At 38.0% G+C, this 16,049-nt stretch overlaps 2 protein-coding genes across 2 annotated transcripts; both read left to right on the forward strand.

The window, feature by feature from the left end:
• Positions 1–3,656: 3,656 nt before the first annotated feature.
• LOC118209346 (extracellular calcium-sensing receptor-like) lies at positions 3,657–8,653 on the forward strand. The gene is made up of 6 exons (XM_035384591.1): positions 3,657–3,875; positions 4,827–5,115; positions 5,273–6,088; positions 6,390–6,617; positions 7,372–7,495; positions 7,590–8,653. Exons 1-6 carry the CDS (start codon positions 3,667–3,669, stop codon positions 8,504–8,506), a joined length of 2,583 nt encoding a protein of 860 aa, XP_035240482.1. The 5' UTR covers positions 3,657–3,666; the 3' UTR covers positions 8,507–8,653.
• Positions 8,654–11,490: 2,837 nt separating this feature from the next.
• Positions 11,491–15,796, forward strand: LOC118209370 (extracellular calcium-sensing receptor-like). The gene is made up of 5 exons (XM_035384626.1): positions 11,491–11,695; positions 12,069–12,324; positions 12,592–13,335; positions 14,327–14,429; positions 14,744–15,796. Exons 1-5 carry the CDS (start codon positions 11,499–11,501, stop codon positions 15,526–15,528), a joined length of 2,085 nt encoding a protein of 694 aa, XP_035240517.1. The 5' UTR covers positions 11,491–11,498; the 3' UTR covers positions 15,529–15,796.
• The last annotated feature ends 253 nt before the right edge of the window (positions 15,797–16,049 follow it).

The following is a 16,049-nucleotide window of genomic DNA, read 5'->3' on the forward strand; positions in this document are numbered from 1 at the left end:
TTTTTTATTTTTAATAAATTTGCAAAAATGCCTAAAAACCTGTTTTCGCTTTGTCATTATGGTGTGTAGATTTATTTTTTAATTTTAAAATAAGGCTGTAACGTAACAAAATGTGGGAAAAGTGAAGGGGGGTTCTGAATACTTTCCGAAGGCTCTGTAAACATTAAGAAATTCAGATTCAATATAACGTATCCAGAAGCAAATTCCAATTCCAAAAATAGAAAGACAGGGATGAGGACAAAGCTCATTTATACAAGTGTTTCATGAAAACACTATAAAAATATTAATCCTTCAGAGTTTTAGAAGCCTTTTTTTTTTTTTTTCCCTGGAGAAGAGCCTGTAAATTTCCTTAACTTCAGGTTTGTCAATGGTTCAGTACACTTGCTTAAAAATATCAAGAACTTCACTTTTATTGTGTGACCTTCATTTTGTCTTGTTGGAACAGTTATGAAAGACAGGTGAATTCATAATTCACAACCTCGTCTACTGTTCCTGTCTGACCCTGGTCCCACACCTCCACCCTCACACACCTTACCCAATCAGTGCAGGCATGCTCCCAAACTCACTCAACCATTCCTCCTCCCCTCTTCCACAACATAAAATGCAGATCTTTTTTCAGTAAAAAGACATTTCTGGGTGCTTAACATCAGGTAGTTAACACTTGTTGTGCTGGACATTTGGGGGGTTGAGATCTACTCTGCCGTCTGGGGAATCTGAACCTTGCATGCGGGCCAGATGATTTTTTGGTTGGTGTGCACAGGATCTGCCATTTTTTCCTGCAGCTCATCTGACATTTTCACATTTTCACCCCTGGCCTTTTGGAATATTCTGCTGTCTGTTGCTTTTTGAACTTTGGTCTTGGCATTCTATTTTGAGAGATAAAAAAGAGCTGTGGTTTGGGGACTTTTTTCATTCATTTATTCTGTGTCTCTTACTTGTTTATGTCTGTAACATTAATTGGTTTGTTTAAATAGTTAACCGTCATCTTTAAATGAGATGTTGCAAACTTGTTGTAACTTAGTAAATCTCTTCATTTTAATCTAATTGTGAGTTGTACGTTTTAATAGAGGTTTATCAAACAGGTTGCTCTGCCTATTAATGAATTCAGTGATTTAATCAAGAATTCATATCTTTAATAATAATTAACAAATTAAATCAAATAATTTTATTATAATTAAATAAAAATTTTTAAACTATTGATGCACTTGTGTTTGGTATTGACAGTGTCGGACATTCAGCGATGGTGTCAGCTGTTAAATCTGCTGGATTCAGGAAAGTTAACACAATTAACTTAATCCTCACTTCCCCCAGAAATCTTCTCCTATTATTGCTCTTTCATCTGCAGTTGTACTTTTGAACATTCTTTTCATGAGAAATATTTCTTTATTTTGGCATGTCTTTCAGACTGAATAATAAAAGCCATGATATAGGTATTAACGTATTTTAAATTTTAATGAGCATTTTAATGAGCAAGGACTTTTACACGACTTACATTTAAGTGATATTAACAGGGTGAGCATTATCCCCGATCCTTAATTAGCATTTAGCTATTTTTCCACAACTTTTAATGCCATAGTAGACATGCATGCCCCACTTAAGGGACTTAAGGGTAAAAAAAAAATAGATCCAATCAGCTGGTGAAGTACTTTGGCTGGACCTGTATAGAAGCAGTGAGAAGTGATAATGACTATGGCAACAACAGGATGGCCATATTTATAGAAGCCGCTCAGCAGCAAAGGATCAGCATTGAGCTTTCTGAGGCTGCCTACAGAACATACCCCAGAGAGAAAATCCTCCAGCCTGTGGAAGTGATAAAGAAGACATAGAAGCCTTTCTGGCTTTAGCTGACATCAACTCTACTGTGGAGTTGATGTAATGGCTCCAGTGGGTGGGAAGTGAGTCGTGGATCACGGCCAGCAGGCTGGTGGACAGGATTACAGGTTTCTGACAGGATCCATTGGGTTTGTTATTGGTAAAGCAAAACTGGAGGTCCTGAAAGAGTTCTTGATCAGTGCTCACCCATCTCAGGCTCCAGGCAATTCTGTATTGGAGGCGTTCTTGAAAACATTTTCTTTTGAGTAAAGCAATAATTCAACAGGCAAAACTCTTTGCATAGGATCTGAGAGCGTACATGAAGTAAAAAATGAATACATTGATACAACAGAGCTAAAAATCTCCAACAAAGTATCTACAGAAGTTTATGCTGTTGCCCATTCTTTACATCTCCTGTTCAAGGACCATTCAAGCATTTATTCCTCTACCAACAGCAGCTATGGACAACACTTTGCACCAGAGCAGGTAAAGTAAATGCCAGTTAGTCATTCCATGAAACAGTGGACACAGCATAATCTGCATAAATTAACCATATCATCTTTCTTAATAGGTGCTAGAGTATCTGAAGAACATGAAATTCACAGCAAAAACTCCTTTGATGCAAATGCATACTGTACTGCAAGATATGAGCTAGTGAACTGGCAGCTTGGTGCAGTTTAAGACAAGTGGGGCTCTATGACTGCCATCAGACAGGCACTTTATCATGACCCAGGTCAACATGATTTGGGGTAGAACAATGCAGGCAAACACCTTTTACAGCAAAACATGTATTATAATAATGGAATAATAATGGGAATCTAACCACAGAAATGTATATCATGTAGAATAGATTAAACGTAGAATGAGGCTAACTAACTGATGAAAGTCATATGTTTAGCATTTAAAAGGTTGAAATAAAACAGAAAATCTGGAATCATGAAGTGCTGCATAAATAATCTGATACCTTCCTCAAAGAATTTAATCTTGTTGCAACAACCAAATCTATCTAGGAACCACACATCGAGGACAACACTCTAGTTTCATGTACTTGTTATTGCTTTATGACAGATTTACTTGTAGGCACTGTTCTCTTTCACTCAGAAACCCAGGTCAGTGTGCAGTGAGAGCTGTCCCCCAGGCACTCGGAAGGCCATGAAGAGGAAGGCCTGTCTGGTGCTATGACTGTGTGCCCTGTTCTGAGGGAGAAATCAGCAATATTACAGGTAGTGAATCTTTGGATACTGAGAAGATATATTTTAATCTCATTGATATATTAGCAAAGATACACAGTAAAATGACAACTGGACAAAATTATAATTCAACAATAATTTTAATTTAATTTAATTAATTTTCTTTCAGATTCTAATGACTTCATTCTTGTGATTTAGGATTTGGGGCAAAGTTAATAATGGCATCATTAAGAAATTATGGATACGCAAGCTCTAAATAATCCATTATTTAGAGCTTGTGTAACTACACTCATTGCTGTGCTGTTCTTTATAAAGAAGATGTACTAGCGAACTGTACTATCCTAAATACTATCATAAATTAGATGTGATTTATATTGGAAACAAAGAATATCTAAATGTTTCAGTGTCAGGTTCCATATGACTACGACTGTAAGAGACCATAAGGGAAAAACAGGGGGCTGTAGGGGGGTTCCATAACAAGGCAATAACAACCACCGGCAAATATGTGTTATGTGTGATGCTTTCCCGTCTCATGAGGAATTGGCTTCCATTACCACAGAGAATCAGCAATTTGACAGAAGCGCAGGCAGGACTTCCACAGATCCATGTATATAAAGCAGCCAAGAACAGGGCTGTCTTAAGTGTGCAGTGCTCAGGTTCTGCGATGCTGCTGCTGCTGCTATTGGAGCTGGCCCTGAAAATGCAGTGGATGCAGATGGAGGAACCCATGTGCAAACTGCTGGGCAGAGCAGAGCAGCCGGAGTTAGCCAAAGACGGAGACCTCATCATTGGGGGAATCTTCACTTTTGTCACTGGACCCAGCGGAATAATACACACCTTTAAGAGGCTACCAGAAGGCCCAAAATGTAGCAAGTGAGTGAATCTAAAAAATTACCCGTATTTTGTGAGGATTTGTCTTCAATGAGATTTTCATTTTCCATTAATTCAATCCTAAGGTAACATTTAAAAGGTTAATGTGTAATTAAAATTGAGGCACTCTGGAGAAGGAACTGAACCAAAAATAAAACGAAACATGGCTTGTTCATGCTTATGCTCTTTTCTACCAAGTGCTGACACTGTTCATTTTGTACAATACTAATTTATAAACTATACACTCACATTTCCAGACCTGATAAGACAACTGATTACTTAAAAAGATAAATACATATTTTTAACAAAAATTGCATTTTTGACAACTTTCAACTACTTTCCAGGATTTATGTATTATCAAAGCTATGAAACTTGCATTGTGTGCCTATTAAAATATCACAATATTATTACAAGCATTGTTTTAAAATAGTTTCCTTAGTGCAGTGCACACCCATACAAATCCCCAGTGTTCTTATCCACTCTGTTATTAGTTGTTAATTTGTAGTTGGCATGCCAGAAGTCTTAGAGGCAGCAAAGACCCTCAATGTTGTTCAAGTTAGACTTAGTACAAGATGCTGTAGCAACATGACAAGTTCTTTCACCTGTTCTTTCCATTAAGCTTCAAGTTGGAAATATGCTATCCAAGAGTGGAATGGTCGCTTCCTGGCATTAAACTATATTTTAATAGGCTAAATGACAAGCTGCATGATTTTAATTGCCTGTTCTTGCCTAAACGCCCACATTCTTATGAATCTCTCATAAGACTGGAGTTCTAGGGCCAGAGAACATTTACAGCTGTCATGAATAAGCTGCATACACTTCTGGATAAAAACGGAATCTAGTATAAACCTTTACTCCTAGATCATTTTATAAATTTACATTGATGTCTCATGGCTCACCTGTATGAAAAAATTGCTCAATTTGAAGATATCAAAACATATTCTGTATTTTCAGTTTAAATTTCAGGGAGTTCCAATTTGCCCACACAATGATCTTTGCAATAGAAGAAATCAATCGAAACCCTCAAATTCTCCCAAATTTTACCCTGGGATATAAGATCTACAATGCCTGTGGCTATACAAACATACTTAAATCTGCTATTGCTTTAGTGAATGGCCAGGAGGAAGTAATTCATAGCAAAAGCTGCTCTAAAACAGATACAGCCCAAGCCATAATAGGCCACTCAGCATCCACACCAACAATGGGATTCGCAATGATAACTGGAAGGTTTCAAATACCAGTGGTAAGATTTCCTGTTTTGTAACCTGCTGTTTTTTTTACGCACGTAAAACATTTTAATTGTAAACTTGTTTTAAAAAAATAATGCAATTTCAGGCTATACATATATTTGTCTTCACATATTGCTTTGGTCATATGTACATACTTGTTTGTCAACTCAGATCAGCCACTTTGCAACATGCGCATGCTTGAGCAACAGAAAAGAGTTCCCTTCATTCTTCAGAACAATTCCCAGTGACTATCACCAGAGCAGAGCACTGGCGCAGCTGGTGAAGCACTTTGGCTGGACTTGGGTTGGGGCCATAAGCAGTGACAATGACTATGGAAACGATGGGATGGCAACCTTTGTGCAGGCAGCCCAGGAGGTGGGAGTATGTGTTGAGTACTCAGTGGCCTTTCTGAAATCAGGGCCTCGCCATGCACTGCTCAGAGTCGTTGAGGTTATAAAACATTCCACCTCAAAGGTGATCATGGCCTTTATGACACACAGGGAGATCAAGGTGCTGGTGGAAGAGCTGCAGAAACAGAACATCACAGGCCTGCAGTGGATCGGCAGTGATGCCTGGATCACTGACAATTCTCTCACTGACAGCGAGGGCTACACGGCTCTAATTGGAGCCTTGGGCTTTGTGGTCAGCAGGGCACAGATCCCTGGGCTGGGGCAGTTTCTACAGGAGGTTAATCCTTCTCAATTTCCTCACAGCGCATTCCTCAGGGAATTCTGGGAAAATGTGTTCAACTGCACTTTGACTCCACATAGCTTGACTGACAGAAGGAGACTCTGCAGTGGCTCTGAGCATTTGAGAGATGTGGAGACCCAGTTCGCAGATGTTTCAGAACTAAGGTTCGCTAACAATGTGTACAAGGCTGTGTATGCAGTGGCCCACGCGCTGCACAACCTGCTCACATGTGAGCATAGCCAAGGCCCCTTCACTAATAACAGCTGTGCAAACGACAACAGCATAAAGCCGTGGCAGGTAAGGCAGGTGCATGAACAGGCACATCTCCAGTATGCAGACATTTCAATCATTTCATATTTACATCGACCATAAATACTTAAACTTGATAAGACCCACAGATGACAACGGTCACCTTGATCACTACGGGATTTATCCTCTTTAGATTTTTGATAAATTCAAATTGACAAAATCAAGGGCTCACGTTTTTCCAGCCACATTTTCACTGTTCTGAATGTTTCCAAGAGGTGGACAAATGGCTAAAGATGAAAGATCAACCCAGTATGCATTCCAATGCATATCCTATGTTTCATATTGACAGGTTTTACATTATCTGCAAACAGTGAATTTCACAACTAATTCAGGGGAGACAGTGTATTTTGACAGCAATGGAGATTCACCAGCCAGATATGAGCTCATAAATTTACAAAGTGCCAATGACAGGACCATGGAAATTGTCACGATTGGCTACTATGATTCATCACTGCTTAAAAAGCACCAGTTCACAATGAACAATGTCAGCATTGTTTGGGGAGGAGCCAGTACAAAGGTCAGCTCCTGCATTTCCTCCCAAGTCTCCAAATAGTCAGACGTACTGAATAGTTTATTTGCCTGCTATTTATTTAACTGAAAAACTGGGCACTGTATTCACATTTCCTAGGTTGTTGAGAATGGATAAACCTTCAATCTACAATAAAATATTTTTAATGTAATACATCTAGTATTGCCTCTTTGGCTACAACTACAGCAGCTTAAAATATGAGACCACATTACACAAAACACAATGTTGTTGTTGTTGTTGTTGTTGTTGTTGTTGTTGTTGTTGTTGTTGTTGTTGTTGTTGTTGTTGTTGTTGTTGTTGTTGTTATTAATAATAATAATAATAATAATAATAATAATAATAATACATTGTACATGTATGATACACTTTCAGAAATAATGGTACAGTGGAGATACAGTTTGGTTTTTACGGAACAAATTTAGCACATTTACCCTGAAAGTACAATCATTTTATACTTGGGTACCAATAAGTGCATTTTACAAGCAAAACATTTATAAATGTATAGCTGGTTAGGGTTACAAATGTATGTACCTATAGGGTACCAACCCAGTGACAAGCATCTGTACCTTTTTCATGCTTTTTTTTCTTGAGAGTGCATCCTAAACTATAACTTAAAATAAAGTACTACAAAGAGACATGCTATTTCCATTATCATTGTAGAAACACACGGCAGGGTGTTTGTTAATGCAATACTTCTGTAGAGTTAATGAGCTCTGAGACTCTCTCCCCCTATGTTTGTCAGAATCCTGTGTCAGTGTGCAGTGAGAGCTGTCCCCCAGGCACTCGGAAGGCTGTGCAGAGAGGAAGGCCTGTCTGCTGCTATGACTGTGTGCCCTGTTCTGAGGGAGAAATTAGCAATATGACAGGTATAATACACATCATGGGAATAAAAGTAGTAGGTCAAGTATTCCAAAATTGAATGTTTCACTGAAATACTAATTCTGCTTTATGTAAATGCAGACTCCACTGAATGCTTGAAGTGCCCACCTGATTACTGGTCCAACAAGAGAAGAGATAAATGTGTCATCAAAAAAATGGAATTTCTTACATATAAAGAAATAATGGGGATTATTTTGGTTTTCTTCTGCATACTAGGAGTATGTCTAACAATTATTGTATCTGTGGTTTTATTTCATCACAGACAGACACCTATTGTGAAAGCCAACAACTCAGAGCTGAGCTTCTTGCTGCTATTTTCATTGAAACTGTGTTTCCTTTGCTCTCTTACCTTCATCGGTCGGCCCTCTGAGTGGTCCTGTATGCTGCGCCACACTGCGTTTGGGATCACCTTTGTCCTCTGCATCTCTTGTGTTCTGGGGAAAACAATAGTGGTGTTAATGGCCTTCAGGGCTACACTTCCAGGCAGTAATGTGATGAAGTGGTTTGGGCCTCTGCAGCAGAGACTGAGTGTTCTTGCTTTCACTCTCATACAGGTCCTTATTTGTGTGCTTTGGTTAACAATATCCCCTCCATTCCCCAACAAGAACATGAAGCACTACAAAGAAAAGATCATTCTAGAGTGTGATGTAGGATCAGCAGTGGGGTTCTGGGCTGTGCTGGGTTATATTGGGCTCCTCTCTATATTATGCTTTGTTTTAGCTTTTCTGGCTCGTAAGCTGCCTGATAACTTCAATGAAGCCAAATTCATCACATTCAGCATGCTCATATTCTGTGCAGTCTGGATCACCTTTATACCAGCTTATGTCAGCTCACCTGGAAAGTTCACTGTAGCTGTGGAGATCTTTGCTATTTTAGCTTCAAGTTCTGGTTTACTATTCTGCATTTTCATACCAAAATGCTATATTATACTATGCAAACCAGAACAAAACACCAAAAAACATTTATTTGGAAAAACTACCTTTCAGTCTCTGCAATAGAAATAGGAAACGTGTTTACTGCATTTATATTTACCCCATCTGCTTTTCATCCGGCCTCTCACTTTCAGCCTGTCTTTCCATTTTAAATGTCTATATCTCCCATTGTCAGACAATAAATAAAAGGTCTTTCTGCCATATTAAACATAACAGCTGATTTTAGTTACTGTGTTTAATTTACTAGTTTCTACCCTGTACTACTAAGAGTTGAATATCAAGACAGAAGAATCCTGTTCAAACACGGCAAACTGATTTCTCTGCGAGACAATAAAATAAGGGATAGGCCACCATCTGGTGGAGGGAAGGTGCATTACAATTTGTGAGATCGTGGTACTAAAAGATTGCCTGACTGCTGCAATACCAACACCACAGGTCAACAAAACAGGAGATTCTTTTCACGGGGACACATCAATTAAAAATCCTTGTATGGTACAAGACCTTTTATTTCAAAACATGAACATTTACAGGAATAAAATTTACCAAATAACAGCAAACAAATATAATTCTCTGAACATCAGTAAAATAAAAAAATAAAAACTATTCAGGTGTGGGTGTATGTGTGTGCAAATGTGTGCTATCACTATTTCACTTTTGATATAGATCCTGCTAAATACACAATCATATTTTTAATGAAAAACTGACATTCTGAAACTGTTATATTAAAGTTATTGCAGGCAAAAAATTAGTTGCCATTAGCAAACTGGTTTTTACATGATTTGCCTCTATGAAATTCCAGTGTGGAGAAGACTACACATCTGAATGACAGGCTGCTAATGATGAATTTTGGGCAGCATGTTATATGTATGTATATACATCTGTGGCACAAAACAGCATGGTCTGCTCTTTTCCAATACAGTTTCACTGTAATGCGAATAAAAGAGCTAAAACAAATCTACAAAAGGAACTACAGAGTGGAAGAGTTTTTATGCCTAACTTAAATTCAGAGATGTTTGCTCCTATTAAGATTCCCCTATGGTTTTTTTAAGTAAGAAATTAGAAATGGCAGCACTTCCAATGCTGAAAAACAGACAGGCAGTTAAGAAAGCATTTCGTATTCTGGCCTGTAATAGGAGTTGAAATGAGGTTGCTGTCTGTCTAAGGCTTAATTTTTGGGCTTTCATGGCAAAGAAAAGTGTGATTTTTCCATTGCTCATTTTTGTTTTTCTGCCTACAAGAGATAAGGGAACATTACCAGGAGAACTTATTCTGTTTCTGAGTTCAGTACACCATCTAAATAAGTTTCTGAAGTAGACCGAATCCACACCAATCCAAAGACTTAGTTCTTTTCAGGCGGTCCAGGAGAGGTATCCACAAGACCAACATTACAGAAACACGGACACTGGTGGTGCATAAGCTATTTCAGCGTGTACGTAGGACAATGATGGATGCAGCCTCAGCATGACTTATTTATAAGATGATCAGGATCCATATACAGACTTAAATACCTAAAATGATCCTATACTTAATCAGAAGCCTGTAGATAGAGGTTTCCCCTGGGCAAAATGACTATAGTCCTACAAATTTGTGGTTTTCCAGACCTACAGATTAGTTTTAACCTAGAATTTTGAGCCATGGTTTGGCCCACATCTCTCTCTATATTTTATTTCTGGAGAGAAAAAAGGGGAAAAACTAACGTATTGCTTTATGGACAAGCTTTATCAAATCATTCTGTTCTAATAACCATTTAGAATATAAAGACTGACTTTATTTAGGATATACTAAAATAACTGCTTTGCTTATATTTTCATATAAATGTTTTAAATATAAATATAAGTATGAATTGGCCAAAAAAATAATCTTCACAAAGGATAACCAAAAAAAAAAAAAAACCTGTTGTGATGGTGTGTTCAGTTACTAATCACACAATAGTGAATATGCTTTAAGCTTCAAGTTATTTTTCAAAAGTCATGCTGAATATTTGAATTAGTACATCAGCTGTACTGTGAACATGCATGGCTTTGTTAAACCCCCCTAAAAAAATAAAAAAATAAAAAAGTAAGAAGAATGCCAAACTGAGTCTGACCATTGGAATTGTGGTTTGAGTTCAGAACCATTACAACCTTATTTTTGACTATTCACAAATCATCTGAATTATTTTTATTTATGTTTTTGTGGTCTGCACATCTTGAATCTCTGTATATGGCAATGATGTGATGATTTCTGCAACTCTCTCTCACAAAAAATAAATACTGACAATTTAACTAAATATATGCAGCACAGCAATGTGATGCACATATATTTTTATACTTTTCCCTGATTGCAAATCAATTGTCACTGTAACACTCAGGTTGTCTTTCATCATCGTGGAGAGCAAAGCGGGGTTTGCCATTCCCTGGTGCTTTGTTAAACCTGCTGCTCAACAGGGGCCAGATCATGTGGTAGTCCACTGAGACTGGTTTGCAGTACAGTCCTCAGACACCCTCACTCATTCCTAGCCATGTGACAGAAGCAAGGCCTGCTCCTTTCCATATCATTCTCAAATTTACTGTATTCTGAAAAGCATCAAATATCTGCAGTCATTGAAGGGGTCATGCAGAATTGATAGTTGTAATAACAAAAACCTAAACTGTGAAAAATGAGGTACAGCCATTACAAAATTAAGGTTTCTCCCAATAAACACAAGCTTGACCAATATATAATAAAAAGCACCGCATTTCCTAATACTCTTGATTAATAAATAATTTCACTAAAAAAATTACTCTGTGAAATATGAAGACATCTGTTCACATAAAGATGATGTGGATTATGCACAGAATTCAGAGAAAATCATAATGAGCAAATGCATCTTGAAAGTGACCCTCCCTGAGCAGGTCTAAACGTATACAAGATAATGGTGTTGTTTGTTTTTCTGGCACTGAGAAATACCCAGAATACCTCTGAGAATTGGTCAGTGTTCACAATATCAAATGGCCCTTACACCTGTGCTGCAAAAGAGAGGCTATAAAAGGCAGAAAATTTTCCAGAACCGTGCTTCGGAAAGGGACAAGACTCTGAGATGAGACTACTCAGACTTGTTCTGTTCGCTCTCCTGACAAGGGCACAGTATCCTTCATTCAATTTACTGGAAACGCAAGGACACACTGACACATCTAAGAATGGAAGGACTACAGAAGGAAGAATCTTCACTGACAGTTCATACCCAACTGCTTTATGTCAGTGTGTAATGAAACCTCCAAAGATGGAATACAAAGGGTGAGTAGGACCGAGGAACATTTCCTTTACAGGTTAAAAACAAAATAATCTAATCTAAGATGCAATATAATCCATAAACCAGTCATGTAGTTTCAGGTTCTCATTGGTGTCCTGTGTATTCAGTGTTAATTGTGTGTTGTTGTTTTTTTTTTGTTTTTTTTTTAGTTTATCAGATTTGAAATTCATTATATCAAACATGAGGGATATCAAACAATTATCTTCAGAATGCATTCATAATCATCCTAAGAATAATACAAGAGAAAGACATCATGATGTCTTCATCCAGTCATAACAAAAGATTTTTGCAGTTGTCTACTGAACAAAATATGAAAACAAAATAGTAGTTCTTTGTTGTTGTGTATTTTCATTACAGAGAGTTGAAGTTTGTCATAGAGGACATCCACAGAAACCCTGAGCTGCTCCCAGGAATCACACTGGGATACAGGATCTATAACGGCTGTGGAACCATAAACCTGCTAAGAGCAACACTGGCAGCTCTCACAGGGCAGCAGGAAAATCAGCTAGAAAAGAGCTGCACCTTTCCTAGAGTGCAAGCCCTCATTGGACACTCCTCATCTGGGCCCAGTGGAGAAATCAGCAAGATCATCAACCCTTTTAACACACCACTGGTGAGGAACTATTTTACTTCAGCCTCAGCAAATTTCACTTGTTATTTATGTACAAACTATTGTATCTAACATTCAAGTACACCACCAATTATATTGCTACTCTAATTCTGTGGGTGCTAGGCAGCTTGTTCCCTTTTTGAAAACATTCGGAATGTTTGCATATGTCAAATTCAATGCTACTGCTACACATGTGGCAATTCACACGCTTTTCAACATGAAAAGAAACTGTGGTATTAATGTTATTTTCACTTTGATTTTTTTACACAGATATGCCACCTTGCAACCATTCTCAGAACAGTGCCTAGTGACTACTTTCAAATCGTTGCACTGGTACATCTCATGAAACACTTTGGATGGACGTGGGTGGGAATGGTTTGCAGTGTGGGGACATATTCTGAAGATGGATCAGCTGCATTTATCAGACAAGCAAAAAAGGAGGGCATCTGCATGGAATACCTTCAACGATTCAGCAGAACTTGCTCAAAAAATAAAACATGTGCAATTGCACAGACAATAAAAAGCTCCACTTCCAAAGGTGCTTTAGCCTTCATGTCTAAGTCATACTTTCACCATTTCTTAGAGAGCACGGAGGGGATGAATCTCACAAATATCCAGTGGATCAGCAGTGAGGTCTGGATAACAAGTGGAGATCTATTAACTGAGGGGAGAGCAGAGCTCCTGCAGGGAGCCATGGGATTTGCCATCACTGAGTCTCACATCCCCGGCCTGACAGAGTTCTTACTGAGTCTGCGGCCCTCTGACGCCCCTGACAGCATATTCCTCAGAACCTTCTGGGACACGGTGTTTGACTGCAGCCTTTCTGTCTGTCTGAGAATTGGTCCCACTTTGCAGTGTACTTGTGTTCCACTGCCTCCATGCCAGGCCCTGAAAAATGTCTTTAGGGCAGTGCTTGCCATGGCACATGTGGTGCACACCCTGGTTTTTATCCACAGTGGACAGAGTGTTCATACTTTACATATCTGTCAAAACAAGAATGGCTTTCAGCCACAGGTAAGAGTTTTGTGTCCTTATTAAAGTAATGTGAAAAACACATACCTACAAATTACATAATAATTAAGATGAAGCCATTACTTAAGCCAATTTCAGCCTTTGTATTCTGTCTTGATCTATGCATCACAAGAATGCCCAAAAAAATGTTTATGAATTCTGTCAACACAAAAGATACATATTTATATTCTTGAATACCAGTCCACTGTAATCTATTTTCTTTGGCAGCATGATCTGAGGTTTAATTAAGTACTTGGGGGTATAGCAGTAGGGCCGATATTCCAGCCTGCTTTAGCATGATCAGATTAACCTTCAGTACGCAGGCTTCTACAACCCCCCATGCCAATCCAAGTAATTAATATACTCATAGTTTCATGCACATAAAGCAAGAATCAACGCCATCACATTTAGAAAAAAGTAGATCCCTTGCAGCATAATAAATGTAAATGTTTAGGCCTATATGCCTGAAATGAAGGACAACGTGTTTGGGGACGATAAGAAAATAAAGAGCATATTAACATTTGAGGCAATTATGAGGTGATCTTACTCAGAGCACCTTAAGTACCTACAAAACATTTTGGTAATTGAGATCTGGTGCTTTTGGTTATTAAGGTCCCAACCAATAATAGCCATTCATACATGGTAAATGGTAAATGGACTGCATTAATATAGCGCTTTTATCCAAAGCACTTTACAATTGATGCCTCTCATTCGCCAGAGCAGTTAGGGGTTAGGTGTCTTGCTCAAGGACACTTCGACACGCCCAGGGCGGGGTTTGAACCGGCAACCCTCCGACTGCCAGACAATCGGTCTTACCTCCTGAGCTATGTCACATAACGTATGCAGAAGCAGTACGTATACAAATCTACAAAAGTAAAACTATTCACATTATTTTATATACATACATGCTGTTAAAAGAAGACTGCATACACAAGTAACAGACTACAACGTGCTACTTCTGTATGTAATAATGAAAGTATTACATCCCTGAAAGGTGCCAATGTCAGTTTGCAAAGAGCAGACCATAAGCAACCGAAAACCTGGGAGCTGCTTTGACTGTATAACATGTCCTCTTGGAGAAATAAGTAAGAAAAGAGGTGAGGTTATGCATTTTGGTAATTAGGCATTTTATCTGTATTCCTAATCAAGTCAAATGTTATCTGGTTGAGCTCAGGATGCATGCATAATTATATAGCCTCACTAAAGCAATGATAAAGTGCCACTTATTAGAAACAGAGAAAGCTTATTTTATCTTACAATTTAGATCATTTTAATAGACAAATATTACATCAGTTAAAAAGATGACATTTTAAATATAATAATTATGTTACCTAATATTGTGACTGATTTAAGTATATATGGAAATATATTAAATATTCCTCATTTAATTTTTTTTTTTTTTTTTTTTTAGATACAAGTGGATATAGCTCATGCGTATTGGAAAACAGGTTTACTGAAGATGGCAATCACAGCATCTTTTCTCAGAGGATTTTGGGATACCTGCCTGCTGTGTTTTTCATTCTTGGAGTTTGCTTTACAACAACAGTAGCAATCATTATCTTTTGGTACAGGCACAATGCTATCACAAGGGCAAACAACTCAGAGCTGAGTTTCCTGCTGCTCTTTTCATTGAAACTGTGTTTCCTTTGCTCTCTTACCTTCATTGGCCGGCCCTCTGAGTGGTCCTGTATCCTGCGCCACACTGCGTTTGGGATCACCTTTGTCCTCTGCATCTCCTGTGTTCTGGGAAAAACAATAGTGGTGTTAATGGCCTTCAGGGCTACACTTCCAGGCAGTAATGTGATGAAGTGGTTTGGGCCTCTGCAGCAGAGACTGAGTGTTCTTGCTTTCACTCTCATACAGGTCCTTATTTGTGTGCTTTGGTTAACAATATCCCCTCCATTCTCCACCAAGAACATGAAGAACTTCAAAGAAAAGATCATTCTAGAATGTGATTTAGGATCAGCAGTGGGGTTCTGGGCTGTGCTGGGTTATATTGGACTTCTCTCTATTTTGTGCTTTGTTTTGGTTTTCCTGGTACGTAAACTGCCTTTTGGAGAATCCACATTTCTTTTATTGTGTATGCTTATATGTCATGCAGTATGGGTTGCACTCATTCAAATGTATGTCAGAACACCAACAAAGTATACATTAATCATAAAAATCGTCACAACTTCTACAACATCTAACCATTAAATCAAACCGGAAAATAATATTGTATGTAAAATTTAAGTTTTCCTCTTAAGCATCTGGTTATCTCAAGAGAGCAAAAGGGGTAGCGTCAGCTTACCATACTACGTTATTTTGTTTCATGAATAAAAGAGGAGGGGGAAATGTTTTTTAAATTATTCATGTCAAAATTTATTTACTTTTTACTTCACTAGAACAGAATGTATGTTATGTTTCTGTATTCAGTAAATGTTTCAGTTTTAATTGAAAAAGATTAAAAATTAGTGGTATGAAATCTGATTGATAAAATCCTATTTCAGTTGTTGCCTGTAGCAGTTTAAGAGGCCTGGTTTATTATTTACATTTATCATGATGTAAAACTGATGATGGATTCAAACGTCATACATGCACCTGAAGACTGTATGGCTAACTCATCACATCTCATGGCATGCAATGGGGCAGCAATGCAATGCCTTATATCACTATACACTATATAGATGTCCATGATTGGTGCATGCAGGCAATTCAACATGACCTACTAGATTGCA

Source organism: Anguilla anguilla, chromosome 12 (genome assembly GCF_013347855.1).
Source record: "Anguilla anguilla isolate fAngAng1 chromosome 12, fAngAng1.pri, whole genome shotgun sequence".
In the NCBI taxonomy this organism is placed as follows: domain Eukaryota; kingdom Metazoa; phylum Chordata; class Actinopteri; order Anguilliformes; family Anguillidae; genus Anguilla; species Anguilla anguilla.

What these genes read in the sequence shown, in the direction of transcription:
- LOC118209346 (XM_035384591.1), top strand. Translation starts at nt 3,667, where the DNA reads ATGCTGCTGCTGCTGCTATTGGAGCTGGCCCTGAAAATGCAGTGGATG. An exon ending in GAAGGCCCAAAATGTAGCAA is followed by an intron (nt 3,876 to 4,826) that starts GTGAGTGAATCT and finishes CTGTATTTTCAG; the next exon opens with TTTAAATTTCAGGGAGTTCC. An exon ending in AGAAATTAGCAATATGACAG is followed by an intron (nt 7,496 to 7,589) that starts GTATAATACACA and finishes ATGTAAATGCAG; the next exon opens with ACTCCACTGAATGCTTGAAG.
- LOC118209370 (XM_035384626.1), top strand. Translation starts at nt 11,499, where the DNA reads ATGAGACTACTCAGACTTGTTCTGTTCGCTCTCCTGACAAGGGCACAG. An exon ending in AGAATGGCTTTCAGCCACAG is followed by an intron (nt 13,336 to 14,326) that starts GTAAGAGTTTTG and finishes CATCCCTGAAAG; the next exon opens with GTGCCAATGTCAGTTTGCAA. An exon ending in AGAAATAAGTAAGAAAAGAG is followed by an intron (nt 14,430 to 14,743) that starts GTGAGGTTATGC and finishes TTTTTTTTTTAG; the next exon opens with ATACAAGTGGATATAGCTCA.